This window comes from Oncorhynchus kisutch, linkage group LG3, assembly GCF_002021735.2.
Source record: "Oncorhynchus kisutch isolate 150728-3 linkage group LG3, Okis_V2, whole genome shotgun sequence".
Taxonomy (NCBI): Eukaryota; Metazoa; Chordata; class Actinopteri; order Salmoniformes; family Salmonidae; genus Oncorhynchus; species Oncorhynchus kisutch.
In genome coordinates this window covers 52115909-52137678 of record NC_034176.2, presented here as the reverse complement: position 1 = coordinate 52137678, position 21770 = coordinate 52115909, and the positions used below count along the sequence as shown (strand labels likewise).

The window sequence follows — 21770 nt, the reverse complement described above, 5'->3', positions numbered from 1 at the left end:
GCTGTTTTCAACTCTCTAGAAACATCAGGAGCAGTAGAGATACTCTGAATGATCAACGATGAAAAGCCAACTGACATTTACTCCTGAGGTGCTGACCTGTTGCACCCTCGACAACCACTGTGATTATTTTTATTTTACCCTGCTGGTCATCTATGAACATTTGAACATCTTGGCCATGTTCAGTTATAATCTCCACCCGGCATAGCCAGAAGAGGACTGGCCACTGCCTCATTGCCTGTGCCCGTAATGGGTCTGTGGTCAAGAGACCACCCCTCTTCACTGTCAAACGCTCCCTAAAACACTTCAGCCTGGCCCGGGTATCCTGGAATGATATTGACCTCATTCCGTCAGTAGAGGATGCCTGGTTATTCTTTAAAAGTGCTTTCTTCACCATCTTAAATAAGCATGCCCCATTAAAAAAATGTAGAACTAGTAACAGCTCTTGATTCACTCCAGACCAGACTGCCCTTGACCAGCACAAAAAAATCATGTGGCGTACTGCATTAGGCTAGCTTATTCAAACAGAAATTAGGATCCGTGATAATTGAGAATCTCAATAAGCATTTTTCTACGGCTGGCCATGCTTCCCACCTGGCTACCCCTACTCCGTTCAACAGCCCTGTACCCCTCACTGCAACTTGCCCAAGCCTCCTCCATTTCTCCTTCACCCAAATCCAGATAGCCGGTGTTCTGAAAGAGCTGCAAAATCTGGACCCCTACGAATTAGCAGGGCTAGACAATCTGGACCCTCTCTTCCTAAAATTATCCGCCGAAATTGTTGCAACCCCTATTACTAGTGTGCTCAACCTCTTTCATATCGTCTGAGATCCCCAAAGACTGGGCTGCCGCGGTCATCCCCCTCTTCAAGGGGGAGACACTCTAGACCCAAACTGCTACAGACCTATATCTATCATACCCTGCCTTTCTAAGGTCTTCGAAAGCCAAGTTAACAAACAGATCACCCACCATTTCAAATCCCACCATACCTAGCTGGTCATGGGTGCACGTCAGCCACGCTCAAGGTCCTAAACGACATCATAACCACCATCGATAAGAGACAATACTGTGCGGCTGTATTCATCGACCTGAACAAGGCTTTCGATTCTGTCAATCACCACAATCTTATCGGCAGACTCAACAGCCGTGGTTTCTCAAATGACTGCCTCGCTTGGTTCACTAACTACTTATCTGACAGAGTTCAGTGTGTCAAATCGGAGGGCCTGTTGTCCGGACCTCTGGCAGATGGGGGTGCCACAGGGTTCAGTACTCGGCCGTCTTTTTTCTCTGTATACATCAATTATGTCGCTCTTGCTGCTGGCGATTCTCTGATCCACCTCTATGCAGACGACACCATTCTGTATACTTCTGGCCCTTCTTTGGATACTGTGTTAATTAACCTCCAGACGAGCTTCAATGCCATACAACTCTCCTTCCGTGGCCTCCAACTGCTCTTAAATGCAAACACTACTAAATGCATGCTCTTCAAATGATTGCTGCCCACACCTACCCACCCGTCCAGCATCACTACTCTGGACATTTCTGACTTAGAATATGTGGCCAACTACAAATACCTAGGTGTCTGGTTAGACTGTAAACTCTCCTTCCAGACTAACATTAAGCATCTCCAATCCAAAATTAAATCTAGAATCGGTTTCCTATTTCGTACAAAGCATCATTCACTCATGCTGCTAAACATACCCTTGTAAAACTGACTATCCTATCGATCCTTGACTTTGGCAATGTAATTTACAAAATAGCCTCCAACACTCTACTCAGAAAATTGGATGCAGTCCATCACAGTGCCATCCGTTTTGTCACCAAAGACCCATACACTACCCGCCACTGCGACCTGTATGCTCTCGTTGGCTGGCCCTCGCTTCATATCCGTCGCCAAACCACTGGCTCCAGGTCATCTATAACTGGTTGCTAGGTAAAGCCCTGCCTTATTTCAGCTCACTGGTCACCATAGCAGCACCCACCGCAGCACACACTCCAGCAGGTATATTTCACTGGTCACCCCCAAAGCCAATTCCTCCTTCGGCCGCCTTTCCTTCCAGTTCTCTGCTGCCAATGACCGGAACGAACTGCAAAAATCATTGAAGCTGGAGACTCATATCTCCCTCCCTCACTAGCTTTAAGCACCAGCTGTCAGAGCAGCTCACAGATCACTGCACCTGTACATAGCCAATCTGTAAATAGCCCATCCACCTACCTCATCACCATATTGTTATTTATTTTGCTCCTTTGCACCCCAGTATCGCTACTTGCACACTCATCTTCTGCACACCTATCACCCGAGTGTTTAATTTTCCATACTGTAATAATTTCGCCACTATGGCCTATTTGTTGTTTGGGTCACACTGCTTTGCTTTATCTTGGCCAGGTCACAGTTGCAAATGAGAACTTGTTCTCAACTAGCCTACCTGGTTAAATAAAGGTAAAAAAAAGAAGCCTGGTTCCTCTCTAGGTTTCTTCCTAGGTTCTTGCCTTTTTAGGGAGTTTTTCCTAGCCACTAAAGTTAGGGAACGTTGTAAAATAATTAGTATTCATCTTTATATTTATAGTTTTTATAAATAGATAAGATTTAGCATTAGAAGAAAGAATAATTATTGAAATAATACATCTTCAAATAAATGGAACTGGAACACAAAAGTACTAAAAGCCCCAAATTAGGTAGGAATTAACATGGTAGAGATCAAAACACACCAAACAGAGGACATAGAAGGCACAGTATGTGGGTATGTGCGAGTGTATTGTGATTGAAAATGGGGTGTCTGTTTCTGTGTTTGGAAAAGTGTGGAGTTAAGTGAGTGAAAAATAAAAATGGTTGTAAATGCCAGAGCCCATGTGTATCTGCGAGCAGAAGTTGTGACAGAGAGATAATTAAATTTTGTGCAGATATGGGATATAGTTTATTTATTTATTGTCCTATCATGATGGAACAGTTCCCAACCCTATACCCTAGACACCCACCTGAGCGACCTACACACCAAGGAGAACTGCAAGTAGCCTATACTGGGCTCCTGAGTGGTGCAGCGGTCTAAGGCACTGCATCTCAGTGCTAGAGGAGTCACTATAGACCCTGGTTTGATTCCAGGCTGTATCACAACCGGCCATGATTGGGATTCCCATAGAGCAGTGCACAATTGGCCCAGCGTCACCTGGGTTTGGCCGGGGTAGGCCGTCATTGTAAATAAGAATTTGTTCTGAACTGACTTGCCTACTTATATAAAGGTTAAATAAATAAAAACTCAAATATACAGCAAAGACAGAAAGATAAATGCGGTCAGAGACCCACTAATGCAGCACTGCCCCTCAAGATTCTGAGCCTGTCTGGCAGGGTTGGTCTAACAATAGCAAAGCCCTCGGGTGGGTGAGCAAAATAATACAAGGAATTTCTCAAAGCTGCTCATGAAAACCTTGATGACCTTATACCTAGTCGGTGGGAATTCCCCCCCCCCCCCCCCAGGAAGTGACAGTGCTGGCAAACACTAGCTGCAGTAAGTAACCCATTGGAAGGTGGTCACACTCGGACAATCAGAGAGGGGGCAAATCATTATGGCCCTGGTGTCACAAAATAATCCAAAGGGCTGACTGCACAGAGATGCTTGGGAAAATGGTCACAATGGGGGACCAATGTGTCTGTGTGTTTCAGCGTAAGGGGGTGTATCTGAGCTCCATCAGCTAGGACTTGACATTGGTTAATCAAATCTCCCCATTCTTTCTCAATTTTGCATAGCTTCTCAAACAGCTACAGTCTTCTTTTGAATTGGGCTCGTGGATGGAACAACTGTTGAACATCTGAGCTTATGGTTGTTTGTGGGGAATTTTTTTGCCAAAATAATAATTGCTGGCCAAACACAATTTAAAAATAATTACTGACTGCTTAAAGGTAACAATACTTTGTATGAACTGCCTACATTATTACACATATTATTCATTAATTGTGGAAAGAATTTAAGATATGCAATATTTGTTTTACCAAAAATGAGAGTGATGTAGTGCTGCATCAGATGACCTGGCCTCCAAAATCAAATGTTACATTTTTTTATAATCTTTGTAAATTATATCAGAAATAGGACTGGTGGACTTATGTCACATATGCAGCAAACAAAACCAACTAATTGCAGCATAACTGCAAAACTTGTCTGTTGGCCCTGTGTTAAAGACCAAAATTGGTTAAAGAAGATTGTGATGAATAAAAACGTATACAAGTGTCATATAAGGACCAAAAAATTGACAGCTGTGCCATACAGATTACAAACTAGTTGGGAATTTTTTTTTTCTTCGATGAACCGATCCCATGGCACATGGTTTATGAACTGACGCACAAAACAACACCGGATTCAAAACAGAGTTTTCAAACATAAAGATATAAAACTGTATTTTTTGTGAAGAATCAACAACAAGTGGGACACAATCATGAAGTGGAACGACATTTATTGGATATTTCAAACTTTTTTAACAAATCAAAAACTGAAAAATTGGGCGTGCAAAATTATTCAGCCCCCTTAAGTTAATACTTTGTAGCGCCACCTTTTGCTGCGATTACAGCTGTAAGTCGCTTGGGGTATGTCTCTATCAGTTTTGCACATCGAGAGACTGACATTTTTTCCCATTCCTCCTTGCAAAACAGCTCGAGCTCAGTGAAGTTGGATGGAGAGCATTTTTCAGTTCTTTCCACAGATTCTCGATTGGATTCAGGTCTGGACTTTGACTTGGCCATTCTAACACCTGGATATGTTTATTTTTGAACCATTCCATTGTAGATTTTGCTTTATGTTTTGGATCATTGTCTTGTTGGAAGACAAATCTCCGTCCCAGTCTCAGGTCTTTTGCAGACTCCATCAGGTTTTCTTCCAGAATGGTCCTGTATTTGGCTCCATCCATCTTCCCATCAATTTTAACCATCTTCCCTGTCCCTGCTGAAGAAAAGCAGGCCCAAACCATGATGCTGCCACCACCATGTTTAACAGTGGGGATGTTGTGTTCAGGGAGATGAGCTGTGTTGCTTTTACGCCAAACATAACGTTTTGCATTGTTGCCAAAAAGTTCAATTTTGGTTTCATCTTGGTAGATTTGCAGTGGTCTGATACTCCTTCCATTTCAATATTATCGCTTGCACAGTGCTCCTTGGGATGTTTAAAGCTTGGGAAATCTTTTTGTATCCAAATCCGGCTTTAAACTGCTTCAAAACAGTATCTCGGAACTGCCTGGTGTGTTCCTTGTTCTTCATGATGCTCTCTGCGCTTTGCTGCACTGAAAGTAAAGGGGCTGAATAATTTTGCACGCCCAATTTTTCAGTTTTTGATTTGTTAAAAAGTTTGAAATATCCAATAAATGTCGTTCCACTTCATGATTGTGTCCCACTTGTTGTTGATTCTTCTCCAAAAAAATACAGTTTTATATCTTTATGTTTGAAGCCTGAAATGTGGCAAAAGGTCGCAAAGTTCAAGGGGGCCGAATACTTTCGCAAGGCACTGTATATTGGGGATACTAACCTCCCAGCTCTGCAGATTTTGCTGCAAAGAGACATGTCCATATGTAGCTTGTTTTTGGTCGCAGGTTCAGAAACGGCTGAAGAATTGCAACATTTACATGGGGCTAACTCTGCAAATAGCACTTCTGGGTGATTTGAAAAGTCATAGTGAATCAATCAATTACAGGTCGACTGATTAATCGGAATGGACGATTAATTAGGGCCATTTCAAGTTTTCATAACAATCGGTAATCTGCATTTTTGGACACCGATTATGGCCGATTACATTGCACTCCACGGGGAGACTGCACGGAAGGCTGACTACCTGTTACGGGAGTGCAGCAAGGAGCCAAGGTAAGTTGCTATCTAGAATTAAACTTATCTTATAAAAAACAATCAATCTTAACATGATAATACTAGTTTATCTAGCTTGTCCTGCGTTGCATATAATCAATACAGTGCCTGTTAATTTATCATCAAATCACAGCCTACTTTGCCAAACGGGTGATGATTTAACAAGTGCATTCACGAAAAAAGCACTGTCGTACACACCAATGTGTACCTAACCATAAACATCAATGCCTTTCTTAAAATCAAGACAGAAGTATATATTTTTAAACCTGCATATTTAGTTAATATTGCCTGCTATCATGAATTTATTTTAACTACTAATTGTATCACTTCTCTTGCGTTCTGTGCAAGCAGAGTCAGGGAATATGCAGCAGTTTGGGCATCCTGGCTTGTTGCGAACTGTGTGAAGACCATTTCTTCCTAACAAAGACCGTAATTAATTAGCCAGTATTGTACATAATTATGACATAACATTGAAGGTTGTGCAATGTAACAGCAATATTTACACTTAGGGATGCCATCCGTTTGATAAAATACGGAACGGTTCCGTATTTCACTGAAAGAATAAACATTTTGTTTTCGAAATGATAGTTTCTGGATTTGACCATATTAATGACCTAAGGCTCGTATTTCTGTGTGTTATTATATTATAATTAAGTCTATGATTTGATATTTGATAGAGCAGTCTGACGCGGTGGTAGGCAGCAGCAGGCTCGTCAACATTCATTCAAACAGCACTTTCCTGCATTTGCCAGCAGCTCTTCGCTGTGCTTCAAGCATTGCGCTGTTAATGACTTCAAGCCTATCAACTCCCGAGATTAGGCTGGCAATACTATAGTGCCTATAAGAACATCCAATAGTCAAAGCTATATGAAGTACAAATGGTATAGAGAGAAATAGTCCTATAATTCCTATAATAACTACAACCTAAAACTTCTTACCTGGGAATATTGAAGACTCATGTAATAAGGAACCACCAGCTTTCATATGTTCTCATGTTCTGAGCAAGGAACTTAAACATAAGCTTTTTTACATGGCAAATATTGCACTTTTACTTTATTCTCCAACACTTTGTTTTTGCATTATTTAAACCAAATTGAACATGTTTCATTATTTATTTGAGACTAAATTGATTTTATTGATGTATTATATTAAGTTAAAATAAAAGTGTTCATTCACTATTGTTGTAATTGTCATTATTACAATGTTTTTTTTTTTTTTTAATCGGCCGATTAATTAGTATCGCCTTTTTTTGTTCCTCCAATAATCGGAATCGGCGTTGAAAAATCTAAATATAATAATACTCTTAGCAAAAAAAAATCTTTAATTTACAATCTTTTGATACTATAAAAATAGAAAGGTTCAGAATTTTGTGAAACATCACAGCACATATTAAAAATACATGGCAAATAGAAATCAAAACTGTATGGTGTTCAGAGATAGATGGGAAGGGTTTCGTGGAGCTGAATGGTGGGACTAAAAATAACAAGATCACAAATAAAGTACACTGTGTTCGTAGAATACAAATACAGTGAATTCGGAAAGTATTCAGACCCCTTCACTTTTTCCACATTTTGTTACGTTAAAGCCTTATTCTATAATGGATTTAATCTACACACAACACCCCATAATAACAAGGCAAAACAGGTTTTAAAAAACTTAAAATATCACATTTAAATAAGTACTCAGACAATTTACTCAGTACTCTGTTGAAGCACCTTTGGTAGCGATTACATCCTCGAGTCTACTTAGCTATGATGCTGCAATCTTGGCACACCTGTATTTGGGGATTTTCTCCCATTCTTCCCTGCAGATCTTCTCAAGCTCTGTCAGGTTGGATGGGGAGCGTCACTGCACAGCTATTTTCAGGTCTCTCCAGACATGTTAGTTCGGGTTCATGTCCGGGCTCTGGCTGGGCCACTCAAGAACATTCAGAGACTTGTCCTGAAGCCACTCCTGCGTTGTCTTGGCTGTGTACTTAGGGTCGTTGTCCTGTAGGAAGGTGAACCTTAGCCCCAGTCTGAGGTCCTGAGCGCTCTGGAGCAGGTTTACATCAAGCATCTCTCTGTACTTGGGCTCCCGAGTGGTGCAGTGGTCGAAGACACTGCATCTCAATGCAAGAGGCGTTTATCAGACACACTACAGTACCATTGCTGTTGCTCTACCCAACTCTGTCTCTGTCTCTCCCTTGCTCTCTCACTTTCTCCCATGCTCTCTCTCTCTCTCTCTATCTCATTATCTCTCTCTCCCAGAATGTCCTCATTTTTAAGACTTTAGAATTCTCTCTCTCTCTGTCTCTTTCTCTCTCTCCCAGAATATCCTCATCACATCCGGCCGTGATTGAGAGTCCCATAAAGCGGTGCACAATTGGCCCAGCGTCATCTGGGTTTGGCCGGAGTAGGCCATCATTGTAAATAATAATTGGTTCTTAACTGACTTGCCTAGTTAAATAAATGTTAAATAAAATAAAAAAACTTTGCTCTGTTCATCTTTCCCTCAATCCTGACTAGTCTCCCAGTCCCTGCAGCTGAAAAATATCCTCACAGCCTGATACTTCCTCCACCATGCCTCAGCGAAGGGATGGTGCCAGGTTTCCTCCACATGTGACGCTTGGCATTCAGGGCAACGCGGAGTGTCTGGATACAGCCAATAGCCGTGGTGTACTGGCCATATACCACAAACCCCTGAGGTGCCTTATTGTTATTATGAACTGGTTACCAATATAATTAGAATCAAATCAAACTTTATTTGTCACATGCGCTGAATACAACAAGTGTAGACCATACCGTGAAATGCTTACTTACAAGCCCTTAAAACCAACATTGCAGTTAATTTTATTCACCAAATAAACTAAAGTAAAAAATAATCAAAAGTAACAACATAACAATAACGAGGCCATATACAGGGGGTACTGATCCCGAGTCAGTGTGCGGCGATACAGGTTAGAGGTAATTTGTACATGTAGGTATGGGTGAAGTGACTATGCATAGATAATAAACAGCGAGTAGCAGCAGTTTACAAAACAAATGGAGATGGGGGGGTGTCAATGTAATAGTCAGTTGGCCATTTGATGAATTGTTCAGCAGTCTTTTGGCTTGGGGGTAGAAGCTGTTAAGGAGCGTTTTGGTACTAGACTTGGCGCTTCGGTACCTCTTACCGTGCAGTAGCAGAAAAAACAGTCTATGACTTGTGTGACTGGAGTCTCTGACCATTTTATGGGATTTCCTCTGCCACCACCTTTTATATAGGTCCTGGATTGCAGGAAGCTTGGCCCCAGTGATGTACTGCGCCGTACGCATTACCATCTGTAGCACCTTACGGTAAGATGCTGTAAAACGTCAGCCATCCTCTTCAGCGCCATTTTAAAAATAAATGTTTTGTCATACCCGTGATATACCACGGCTGTCAGCCAATCAGCATTCAAGCCTCGGAGCACCCAGTTCGTAATTACAAATGAATTGTAGACTGCAAATTGATTGCAAAAATCCCAAACAGATAATGTTTGACTAAAACATAATCATTTCAAACCTCTCTATTATGTGTGGGAATACTTTGGAAAATATATTTTTTCAATGAAGATCACTTGGAGCTCATCTCCTGGTGTTTTATGTCCAACAATGAAATATATATATATATATATATATATATATTTAAATCTGACAACTTGGGGGGGGGGGGGGGGGGGGGGTGCAATGTGCATAAGTATGTAGATGTGTAGATGTGACACAAATACAGAACCCTAAAGTCTACAGCTTGCCTCTCTTACCCCATACTGTCTGCAGCCTGTCACCAGAGCAACAATAGGTGTTTACAAATATTTACCTTGATGAGCTCACAGAGCTTATCAGTGGTGTCACTTCTCGGGGAAACTTGTGACACTCGCTGAATGCTCAAAGGGGATGTGGCAATGGGAGACAGCTGGAAATATCACAGCCTCTCAACATGCCCCTGTGTGAGTGTGTGTGAGTGTGTATGTGTGAGTGAAAGGTAAAGGGGGATACCTAGTCAGTTGTAACTCTGAATGCCTTCAACTGAAATGTGTCTTCCGCATTTAACCAGACCCCTCTGAATCAGAGGTGTGGGGGGCTGCCTTAATCGACATCCACGTCTTCGGCGCCCAGGAAACAGTGGGTTAACTGCCTTGAGTGTGTGTGTGTATGTGTGTGTTTGTGTGTGTGGTGGAAGCTGTGGTGCTTGTGTGTATACATATGTGTGCGTGTGTGCGTGACCTACTGCATGTGCACATGTGCATTAGTGTACTTGTGTAGGTGTTTGTGCATCCACCTGTGAGTTTCTACAGTGTTAGTTCACAGCAGTATCAGGGGTTTCACCTCTGGTAACATCCTGCCAGCAAAGATGCCATTTTAGGCTAAAGGTGACATGAGTGATGCCAGTCATTTAAGGTTCAAGCTGGTTCAAGCTGATGCTTCCATTACCTGACTTTCAGTCTGTATTACTGCTTGTACTTGTAGGTAGTATGGAGTGTACTTGTAGCACTAATGGAGATGGCTAGATTGTATGTTAACCAATAGGTGTGTGTGCATGCATACGCATACATGTGTTTACGCCTGTGTGTGTATTTTACCTGTTGCAGTCGACATGCAGCAATAGGTGTGTAGCGCTGATGGAAAGGGCTATCTTGTGCCACTGGCCATCGGCTAGTCGGTAGGGGAAGGACTCTGAGCGAGGCTTGCCTTTGTAGCGGTAGTGGTAGCGGATCTCCTCCCTCAGCCCACTGCTCTCCAGCTCAAAGTAACTGCAACGGAGGAGAGGGCGAAGGTTACAGGCAGAGTTCAGAGATCACTGAAGTGCTTACAGCCCCTGAGAAATATGGAGAAGGATTTAGCTTGGGGTCATGAGGTTATGCAATGAGGGAATGTGGTGTGTTAATATTCAACATGCATACCCTACCCGTCAAAAGTTTTAAAACACCTTCTCATTAAAGGGTTTTTCTTTATTGTGTACGTTGACTATGAAATAACTATGAAATAACACATATGGAATCATGTAGTAACCAAAAAAGCGTTAAACAAATCGAAATATATTTTATATATGAGATTCTTCAAATAGCCACCCTTTGCCTTGATGACAGCTTTGCACACTCTTGGCATTCTCTCAACCAGCTTCATGAGGTAGTCACCTGGAATGCATTCAAGTACCTTCTTAAAAGTTCATTTATGGATTTTCTTTCCTTCTTAATGTGTTTCAGCCAGTTAGTTTGGTTGTGACGAGGTAGTGGGGGGGGGGGGGTATACAGAAGGTAACCCTATTTGGTATAAGACCAAGTCCATATTATGGCAAGAACAGCTCAAATAAGCAAAGATAAATGACAGTCCATCATTACTTCAAGACATCAGTCAATATGGAACATTTCAAGAACTTTGGAAGTTTCTGCAAGTGCAGTCGCAAAAACCATCAAACGCTATTATGAAACTGGCTCTCATGAGGACCGCCACAGGAAAGGAAGACCTTACCTCTGGGAAAGGAAGAGTTACCTCTGGGTCTTGATGTCTTCACTATTATTCTACAATGTATAATATAGTCAAAATAAAGAAAATACTCGAATGAGTAGATGTTCTAGATGTTCTTTTGACCTGTAGTGTACATTCAACTGTATGCAATATTTTTGTGAAGACAATAGGGTAATGGGCAACTTAGAGCTGTTTGTTATCATATTGACTGATTTAAAACAAGTGAAAAAAGTCTTTAATACAAACATCAAGAGGAAATCAAGCCAGATAATAACGCATATGGCAAAATAATAATCTAAAAAGACATTCAAGGTTCGGCTGACAGGAGAAGAGGAAAGTAGAGAAAAAAACAGGAGAGAAGAGGACCAAAGAGAACAGAACCAAAGAAAACAAATGGTCTGAAGAGAACTGACAAGAAGAGTCTGCTGTCTGTCTGAAGAACAAGAAAATTTGAAGAAAAACATTTAAAAGGACAGCAGGAGTGGTGCAAAAGCAAAGCAGAAGAGAGAGTCAGCACCCAGAGGAGAATGAGAGGAGGAGTGTGGGAGTGTGTTTCTAAAGCCGTCTGTCTCTAAACCTGTCCAGCATTCCACACACAGGGAGGAGCGGCACCATAAACCTTCAATGGGGCGTAATGACCCAGGCCCAAACATCTCCTTACCCCCTGCACTCAGGCTCTGATCAGCCGCGCTAAATTAAGAGCCAGGAGGCCACAGCCAGCACCCAGGGAACCGTAGCCAGCCAGCCGTGACATTTCTGTTTCCTCAAAAACTTCTGCACACTGGCCCCTTGAAACAACCACCATTTTCCCGTTTCTAATCTCCAGAGTCCACCACACACGCAAATGCACATATGTACACACACACGCACACATACACACACAGAGTTCCAACTCGCACACACACATCAGCCCAGCCAGGCCCCATCCATATTTATGCCCAGTGAGGATACAACCAACTCGATATGTAGAATGCCAAGTGAGGCTCCATTCTGGGAAGCTGGATTTATCCCTCTCCCAATTCTCAGTTTTCCGAAAAACTGAGAGCAGCTCGTGATAGCTATCCCAAACAGTACTGGCATGCGACACACAGAATAATAATGTATATGGCCGTGGATTCAATGGGCCGTTGATCAAATGAAGGGAGATAAACTCAAATATGACGTGAATTAATTAAGTTGTAAACCCTCAGAGCGTGTGTCTGCATCCTAAATGGAACCCTATTCCCTATATAACACACTACTTTTGACCAGGGCCCACAGGAAGTGCACTAAATAGGAAAGAGGGTGCCATTTGGGACTTAAGCCGTGTGACTGAACACTTCCGAAGTCATGTGATGATCCTGTTCCCACTTTAATGTTCAGGAGCTGTTCCAGAGAAACAGACAGACCTCAACGTTTAAGAGCCACCATTAAATCAACACATGTACTCTGTACCCAGGCAACTGCCACCTCTAAGAGATCACCAACCTCATTGCTGGGCAATACAACAACCATTCACATGCATCCAAATCTGCCTGCATTTTCATTCGTGGCAGGCATCTATTCATGAAGGGATTAATCAGGACCAGAACCTGCCTAATCCAGGTTCATTCATTCACAAGGCCAGTGGGCAACATTTGGCATGTGATGTCTTAATTATGCCTAGTAAAAGGGGTGGCAGGTGGTCTAGAGGTTAGAGCATTGTGCCAGTAACCGAAAGGTTGCTGGATTGAATCCCCAAACTGACAAGGTAAAAATCTGTCATCCTGCCCCTGAGCGAGACAGTTAACCCACTGTTCTCGGGGCGCCGAAGACGTGGATGCTGATTATGGCAGCCCTCCGCACCTCTCTTATTCAGAGGGGTTGGGTTAAATGTGGAAGACACATTTCAGTTGAATGCATTCAGTTGTACCACTGACTAGGTATCCTTCATTCCCTAAACTGGTTTTCTGTCTGACAAGACGTCATACAACCAGATTACAACCAACTGGTCCATTACATTACAACCAGGTATAGATGCATTTTTTGCTATCAAGACATCTTGGGAAAGATATCATCTTTTGGTTATCTGGTTGAAAAACAGACATTAGCAAAACTTCCGCAGCTTTGCACACTCTTGGCATTCTCTCAACCAGCATCATGAGGTAGTTACCAGAAATGCATTTCAATTAACAGGTGTGCCTTGTTAAAAGTTAATTTGTGGAATTTCTTTCCTTCTTAATGCATTTGACCCTTTCAGTTGTGTTGTGACAAGGTAGGGGTGGCATACAGAAGATAGCCCAATTTGGTAAAACAAAGGTCAGTCAATCCAGAAAATGTCAAGAACTTTTAAAGTTTCTTCAAGTGCAGTGGCAAAAACCATCAAGTGCTATGACGAAACTGTCTCTCATGTGGACCGATACAGGAAAGGAAGACCCAGAGTTACCTCTGCTGCAGAGGATAAGTTAGTTAGAGTTAACTGCACCTCCGTTTGCAGCCCGAATAAATGCTTCACAGAGTTCAAGTAACAGACACATCTCAACATTAACTGTTCAGAGGAGACTGCGTGAATCAGGCCTTCATGGTCAAATTTCTGCAAAGAACCCACCACTAAAGAACACCAATAATAAGAAGAGACTTGCTTGGACCAAGAAACACGAGCAATGGATATTAGACCAGTGGAAATCTGTCCTTTGGTCTGATGAGTCCGAATTTGAGATTTTTGGTTCCAACTGCCATGTCATTGTGAGAAGCAGAGTAGGTGAACGGATGATCTCTGCATGTGGTAATCCCACCGTGAAGCATGGAGGAGGAGGTGTGATGGTGCTTTGCTGTTGACACTGTCAGTGATTTATTTAGAATTCAAGGCACTCTTAATAACCAGCATTCTGCAGCGATACGCCAATCCATCTGGTTTGCGCTTAGTGGGACTATCATTTGTTTTTCAATAAGACAATCACCCAACACACCTCCAGGCTATGTAGGGGCTATTTGACCAAGAAGGAGAGTGATGGAGTGCTGCATCAGATGATCTGTCCTCCGCAATCACTCGACCTCAACCCAATTGAGATGGGTTGGGATGAGTTGGACCGCAGAGTGAAGGAAAAACAGCCAACAAGTGCTCAGCATATGTGAGAACTCCTTCAAGACTGTTGGTAAAGCATTCCAGGTGAAGCTGGTTGAGAGAATGCCAAGAGTGTTCAAAGCTGTCATCAAGGCAAAGGGTGGCTACTTTAAAGAAAAATATGGAAAAACCCTTGAATGAATGCATGTCCAAACTTTTTTGAACCTGAAAACACTTTCTAAACGTTTATATTTTATATATTTTGCATTAACAGATTGTCGCATGGAATGTACGCCACGATTATCAGCCAAAGAGCCGATTCCAACTGACTTTCTTCAACTAATCCTACTTTTTAGATGCGTTTCCTTTGAACGATAGCGGCAGAAAATGAATTATGTTTATTCAACTGCCCAACGACCAGATTGACCGGAATGGTTGGTAGTGGAAAGACATAGGAAGAAGAGAGATCATGATACAGAAAGCAGTAGAGGATCTAGTAAAGAAAGCATAAAGAGGGCCAAGGTAGGAAGCAAGAGTAATGATGTGTTGGAGTGGAAAGTGGTGATAGTGTTTGATGAGACCACAGGGCCTCACTTACATCCTATCCGACTAAATAATGCTGTAAAGAAAGAGGTAGGTGAAGTGAAATGAGCTCGGTTCATTGGAAATGGTATATTGTTAATATTGTGTGGTAGCCAGGCTCAGCAAGAGCAGATTCTGAAAATGGAAAAGCTTAAAGGGAAGAAGATTAAAAGCCATGTCCCTGGTGCTTATGGTAGATTGAGGGGAGTCATCACTGGGGTCCCAATATCTATCTCCAAGGATGATATCAAAGAAAATGTGAAGGGAGGCAGAATGATTGAGGCCAAAAGGTTGATCAGTAGGAAAGAGGGTCAAAGAAGTGAAAGCTTATCAGTGATGCTGAGGTTTGAGAAAGTCTTGCCGGGAAAAGCACAGATAGGATTCCTTAGTTTCAATGTTAGAGAATTAGTCCCATATGCACTGCAGTGTTTTAAATGCCAAATAATGGATGTAGCTGCTCAGTGTAAAGGAAAGAAAATATGTGCCAAGTGTGGAGGTGCACATGATTACGGTGAATGTGGAAGAAATGTGAAGGTTAAGTGCTGTAATTGTGGGGGGGTGGGACAAAGTGCAGCATTTGGTGGATGCCAGGTATAGAGAGAGGCTAGAGAGGCTGAGAGATATAGGATCAGTCATGGTGTATTATAATGCAGAGGCCGTAAAACATATTGGTAGAACTATTATCACACCGTTATCATCAGCATCGCTAACTGGCTACAGTGATAGACAATGTGCGCAACCCACAGAAAGGGGCATCCCATGTCGTTGCTTCTTTAGAAAGTTGCAGGAAATAATAATCACCCATGCATTATTTTCATATCTTGTGAGAAACGTGAACAAATCAATACATTTTATTTTAAGTTCAAAATATTGAATCAATCTTATAAATTCATATTTTTGAATATTGCTGAAATCTGTTTCAATGTCTGGATCCAATCATTCCGTCCTCATTCTTCATGTAGGGCTGTACGATACCATTACGATACCAGTTATGTTAGGTAGTCTGTCCAAGAGAGAGTATAAAATATGTCACAATGACATTATTTTAAAAGATTGTACCCGTTGGGAGATACATTGCACAAAACTAGTATATTTATTTAAACACAATAGCCAACATACAGTGTAGGACGTTTCTCGTGAATAAGCTTTTTCAACAGTATATAACTATAGCCTTTACTGTGAGGTGCTAATTTGTATTTAATTTCACTACATGTTAATCTTAAAAGCCCATACATTATATACCATTAAAGGTATGCTCCTAAGAGGAGATAAACTTCAAAACCCATCATCACCATCAAATGAATGACCCCGGTTACTCTTCAACTGTTTCCATAGCAACCATTGTTCCCTCCTGTGCGAGAAATCGTGTTACCCTTAAACAATTAAGTCAGAGCAAATGAACTAGCATTACTGGGGAGTGTTATTATTCTGCATTTACAGACATCAAAGACAGGGTTTCTGATTCAATCAGCGGGATTGTCTGAATATGGGCCAGTAATTCAAGATAAAGATACAATAGATGTTTATATATATATATATATATATATATATATATATATATATATATATATATATACTGTATATACCCCAAACAGAAGCCATGGATTACATGCAACATCTGCTGCCGCTTTCAAAGGAGCGGGACTCTAACCCGAAAGCTTATACTTATAAGAGGCCAGTTCATCTGATGCAGCACTCCATCACTCTCCTTCTTGGTCAAATAGCCCTTACCCAGCCTGGAGGTATGTTTTGGGTCATTGTCCTGTTGAAAAACAATGATAGTCCCACTAAGCCCAAACCAGATGGGATGGCGTATTGCTGCAGAATGCTGTGGTATCCAAGCTAGTTAAGTGGCCTTGAATTCGAAATAAATTACAGACAGTGTTACCGGAAAAGCTTCCCCACACCATCACACCTCCTCCTCAATGCTTCACGGTGGGAACCACACATGCAGAGATCATCCGTTCACCTACTCTGCGTCTCACAATGACATGGCGATTAGAACCAAAAATCTCAAATTTGGACTCATCAGACCAAAGGACAGATTTCCACTGGTCAAATGTCCATTGCTAGTGTTTCTTGGCCCAAGCAAGTATCTTCTTCTTATTGGTGTCCTTTAGTAGTGGTTTCTTTGCAGATGTGTCTGTTACTTGAACTCTGTGAAGCATTTATTTGGACAACAATCTGAGGTGCAGTTAACTCTAATTTATCCTCTGCAGCAGAGGTAACTGTGGTCTTCCTTTCCTGTGGCGGTCCTCATGAGAGCCAGTTTCATCATAGCACTTGATGGTTTTAGCAACTGCACTTTAAGAAACTTTCAAAGTTCTTGAAATTGTCCGTATTGACTGACCTTCATGTCTTAATAATGTAATGATGGACTTTCTTTTCCCTTCTTGCCATAATATGGACTTGGTCTTTTACTAAATAAGGTTATTTTATTTTATGCATATCACCCCTACGTTGTCACAATACAACTGATTGTCTCAAACGCATCAACTTTTAACAAGGCACACCTGTTAATTGTAATACATTCCAGGTGACTAACTTATGAAGCAGGTTAGGAAAATGCTGAGAGTGTGCAAAGCTGTGTAATGGGAATTTTAATGTTTGTGCTATTTATATACTGTTCTATAAACCAATTTCTGTGTTCATGCAAGTGGCTGACTGTAAAAATCATACCTATCAGTAGATGCAATTTGGCAGTACACCCAAATGTTGTTTTAAGAACAAACAAAATATATCTCAGTTTAGAGAGGAGAAGCCTTGTGAGGTGTTGGTCTGTCACGTAATGAAACAGTATTGGTCAGTCACATGAATGAAACAAAACGGTATTGATTAATTAATTATGCTAAATCATGCAAATATAACTTGTCTGTGTATAGCCGTATAAAAGACAACTGTTGGGACTGCCCGAGGAGTGCTCCTGATTGACATGTGTACTATGGTGCATTGAGTTGGTTGGAACTTCTCCAGCGCGCTGTTAATAAAATATGATTCATTTGAGATTGACTGAGTGTCCATGTATGAGAATTTTTCCACAACAATTTGGCGTCAAGAACAGAATGATTGATTCCACGTGCAGAGGGTCTCCCAAGTTGCACAGTGGTCTAAGGCACTGCATCACAGTTATGAAAAAGAGGCCTTTCTACTGACTCTGAAAAACACCAAAAGGAAGATGCCCAGGGTCCCTGCTCATCTGTGTGAACGTGCATTAGGAATGCTGCAAAGAGGCATGAGGACTGCAGATGTGGCCAGGGCAATAAATTGCAATATCGGTACTGTGAGACGCCTAAGACAGCGCTACAGGGAGACAGGACGGACAGCCGATTGTCCTAGCAGTGGCAGACCACGTGAAACAACACCTGCACAGGATCGGTACATCCGAACATCACACCTGCGGGACAGGTAAAGAATGGCAACAACAACTGCCCGAGTTACACCAGGATTACACAATCCCTTCATCAGTGCTCAGACTGTCCGAAATAGGCTGAGAGAGGCTGGACTGAGGGCTTGTAGGCCTGTTGTAAGGCAGGTCCTCACCAGACATCACCGGCAACAACGTCGCCTATGGGCACAAACCCACCGTCACTGGACCAGACAGGACTGGCAAAAAGTGCTCTTTACTGATGAGTCGCGTTTTTGTCTCACCAGGGGTGATGGTCGGATTCACGTTTATCGTTGAAGGAATACGCGTTACACCGAAGTCTGTACTCTGGAGCGGGATTGATTTGGAGATGGAGGGTCTGTCATGGTCTGGGGCGGTGTGTCACAGCATCATCAGACTGAGCTTGTTGTCATTGCAGGCAATCTCAACTCTGTGGGATACAGGGAAGACATCCTTCTCCCTCATGTGGTACCCAACCTGCAGGCTCATCCTGACATGACCCTCCAGCATGACAATGCCACCAGCCACACTGTTTGTTCTGTGCGTGATTTCCTGCCAGACAGGAATGTCAGTGTTCTGCCATGGCCAGTGAAGAGCCCCGATCTAAAATTCCATTGAGCATGTCTGGGACCTGTTGGATCGGAGGGTGAGGGCTAGGGTCGTTCCCCCCAGAAATGTCAGGGAACTTGCAGGTGCCCTGGTAGAAGAGTGGGGTAACATCTCACAGCAAGAACCGGCATCTTATGTTCATACAAATATTTACACATGTTAAGTTTGCTGAAAATAAATGCAGTTGACAGTTAGAGAACATTTCTTTTTTTGCTGAGTTTATAAACTGTAACTCAGTAAAATAATTGAAATGGTTGCATCTTGCATTTATATTTTTGTTCAATATCATTGTAACATATGAACCTTGCAGCAGTTGTAAGGGCATGAAATCATAAGGCAAGGAAGGTTGATGTACTCCGTATACAGGTCTTTGTGATCCAATGATGAAAGCTCCATATCATTGAAAATATACTAGTAGATTTACCAAATATTCACAGGCAATAGCCCAAAACATATAGCCTTTGTATCAGGCTTAACCTGTCCCATCTGAATGGACACTTGTAGAGAGCTGGTTTGAAGCGCAGGGCACATCAGGTGTTTATTGTAAAGGACCACAGGAGGAAGCAGGTAGCTGGGTCCACGGGCAGGCAGATGTTCATACATGGAGGTTCAAAAAGGCAACAGTACAGGCAGGGTAAAGGCTAGTAATGTCGTCTGGGAGATCAGGCAATCGGTTGATAGCAGGAAATCCGTACAGGCAGGGAATAGGCAGAAGGCGTCATTAGCGAGGCAGGCAAAAACTATCATACACAGGCGGATTCAATTGCGGGAAAACCAGCGCTCCGACTAGAAGTGTGTCACAAAACAAACAATACCTCACAATGATGGGGTGCAAAGAACTGAACTAAATAGGAGTGATAATGACATACAGGTGTGTGAACAGGTGATCAGAATTCAGGTGATTGGGATCTGGAGAGTGAGCTGTGTTCAGGGGATCTACAGTATGTGTTTGAGAGTGTGAGCTGGAAAGTGGGATGGAACTTGAGATGCATTCAGGGGATCTACGTGTTTGAGAGTGTGAGTTGGAAGCAGACATTACAGGTCGAGGGCAAGACTGTACAGCCTCCCCTTGAGAAACCACATTGAATCTGTCTAACAGGAGCTCAAACAGGTAGGTCTGCATTTTATAAGCACTTGGCCCCCAGGACCATACAATTACCCAATTGGAAACCAATAAACTGGTTCTACAATGTTGGTTCTTCTTACTCAGACTTAATGATTATTAATGATATTTCAACTCATGCATACATTAAAAAAAATCCTCTCTTATTCAATGTTCTGGAGTGCAGGCCATGTAGCCTATTTCTATGTGCACTGAGGCGCGCACCCTCCTACTATGCACAGGAATGAAGTGGCTATCCTCAGCAAGCCAATTTCAATTCTGCCTGAACTTATTATGAAAAGTGGACTATCCGAATGGCCTGTGCCAAGGAACTTTCCTACCAAGGAAGTTGTCTCCATCTGCTTCTCCTCCTCCATCTTGTGTTGGAGTAGATGGAGAACATCAAGAGGTTTTGTTCCAATAGTGCTGGTCCCATGTCACAAGTTGTGCAAACCGAAGGTAGCGGCATGCTGCTAAATGGATTAGAGTGTCTGCGAGAGGTCTGGAGCAGATCAAGATGAAGAATAGCTTCGCTGCCCTGGTGCCTGATCTACCTCTGCCTTCATTGCTGGATCTGCCTGTATCTGTGACAGCTGTGCTGACTCCATCTGCGCTGACTCCAACAGCGGCCTCGTCGTCGAGTTTGTCTCCTTTCCCTCCTTTCCCTCTCTCTGGATCTGACGGGTCTCTTCCTGCTGTGGCAGGTCTGGACCTACTACCGGGAGCTGCGGGCGTACGCTGTCCTGCTTCTCGTGGGCATGTGAAAGGTTCCATGAAATTTGTGAGGGGTAGAATTGGGTGGACTTCTCCATCCCCTTCTCCGGCTGTTGTATTGGGCAGTTCAATGGTGAGAAATGTCTCAGTCCCTGGAGCAGAAATGTTGTGCTATCCAAGAGCACATGTACTTAACTTATCACACCTGGCACAAATTATTGTCTAGTTCTGTTTTTCCTATACCTGTGCCCAGAGGGGAGTAGTTCAAAGTCAGGATACAAGGGGTGGCTTGTGAGCCTTTGGTCTTGTTGATATTGAGGACCAAGTGTGAATCATCACACCACTCTACAAAGTCATTTAGGACCGGGCCATGGTTTTCCTTGTCATCATACAACAGGCTGATCAAGGCAGTGTCATCAGCGAACTTAACGAGGTGTCTGGATGGGAACTAGTACAACTATTAGAGTGTAAGATGTACAGGAGTGGGGACAAAACACATCCCTGAGGAGAGCCTGTTTTGGTGGTGTGTATCTCTGACATGTGGGGACCTACTTTGACCCGCTGTGAACGAGGGCTCAGGAAGTACCATGTTGAGGAGAGTGACATCATCAAAAATGATGAATGACATCATCAACTCCTCTGCTGGGCTGATGAAACCATGGGTGCCTAAGCCAGCTCATTGAGCTTCCACGCCCTAGCTGGCTCGAGAGGTTTTCTTGCCCCGTTTGGCTTTGGGAAGCGCTCATCCCACGTCAGGCCTCTGCCGGATGACCAGGGTTTTACACCAAAGCCGGCTCGCCAGGCGTCTACGCCTCAGCCGGCTAACCAGGCTCCCACTTTCCAGTGGGTTCATCAGGCTGGCACACCTCAACCGGATTGTCAGGCTCCTACGCCTCTGCCAGTTCGCCAGACTCCTACGCCTCTGACGGTTCGTCTGGCTTCTGCAGCCGGCTGATCCAGCGCCCATGCCTTGGCCGGCCCATCAGGCCCGTCCAGATGGGAAGCCGAGTGGCGCCCCTAGAGGGGGGGATACTGGCACACCTGCTCCCGCTCTC

General features: G+C 42.9%; 1 protein-coding gene across 1 annotated transcript in view; it reads right to left on the bottom strand.

Annotated features, from left to right (window-relative positions):
* The window catches only part of LOC109872624 (protein kinase C-binding protein NELL1), a 424089-nt gene that overhangs the window by 369047 nt on the left and 33272 nt on the right, over positions 1 to 21770 (bottom strand). Inside the window, exon 4 of the mRNA XM_020463927.2 lies at positions 10416 to 10586. Coding sequence (XP_020319516.1) covers positions 10416 to 10586 — 171 coding nt within the window. The remainder of the gene's footprint in view (positions 1 to 10415; positions 10587 to 21770) is intronic.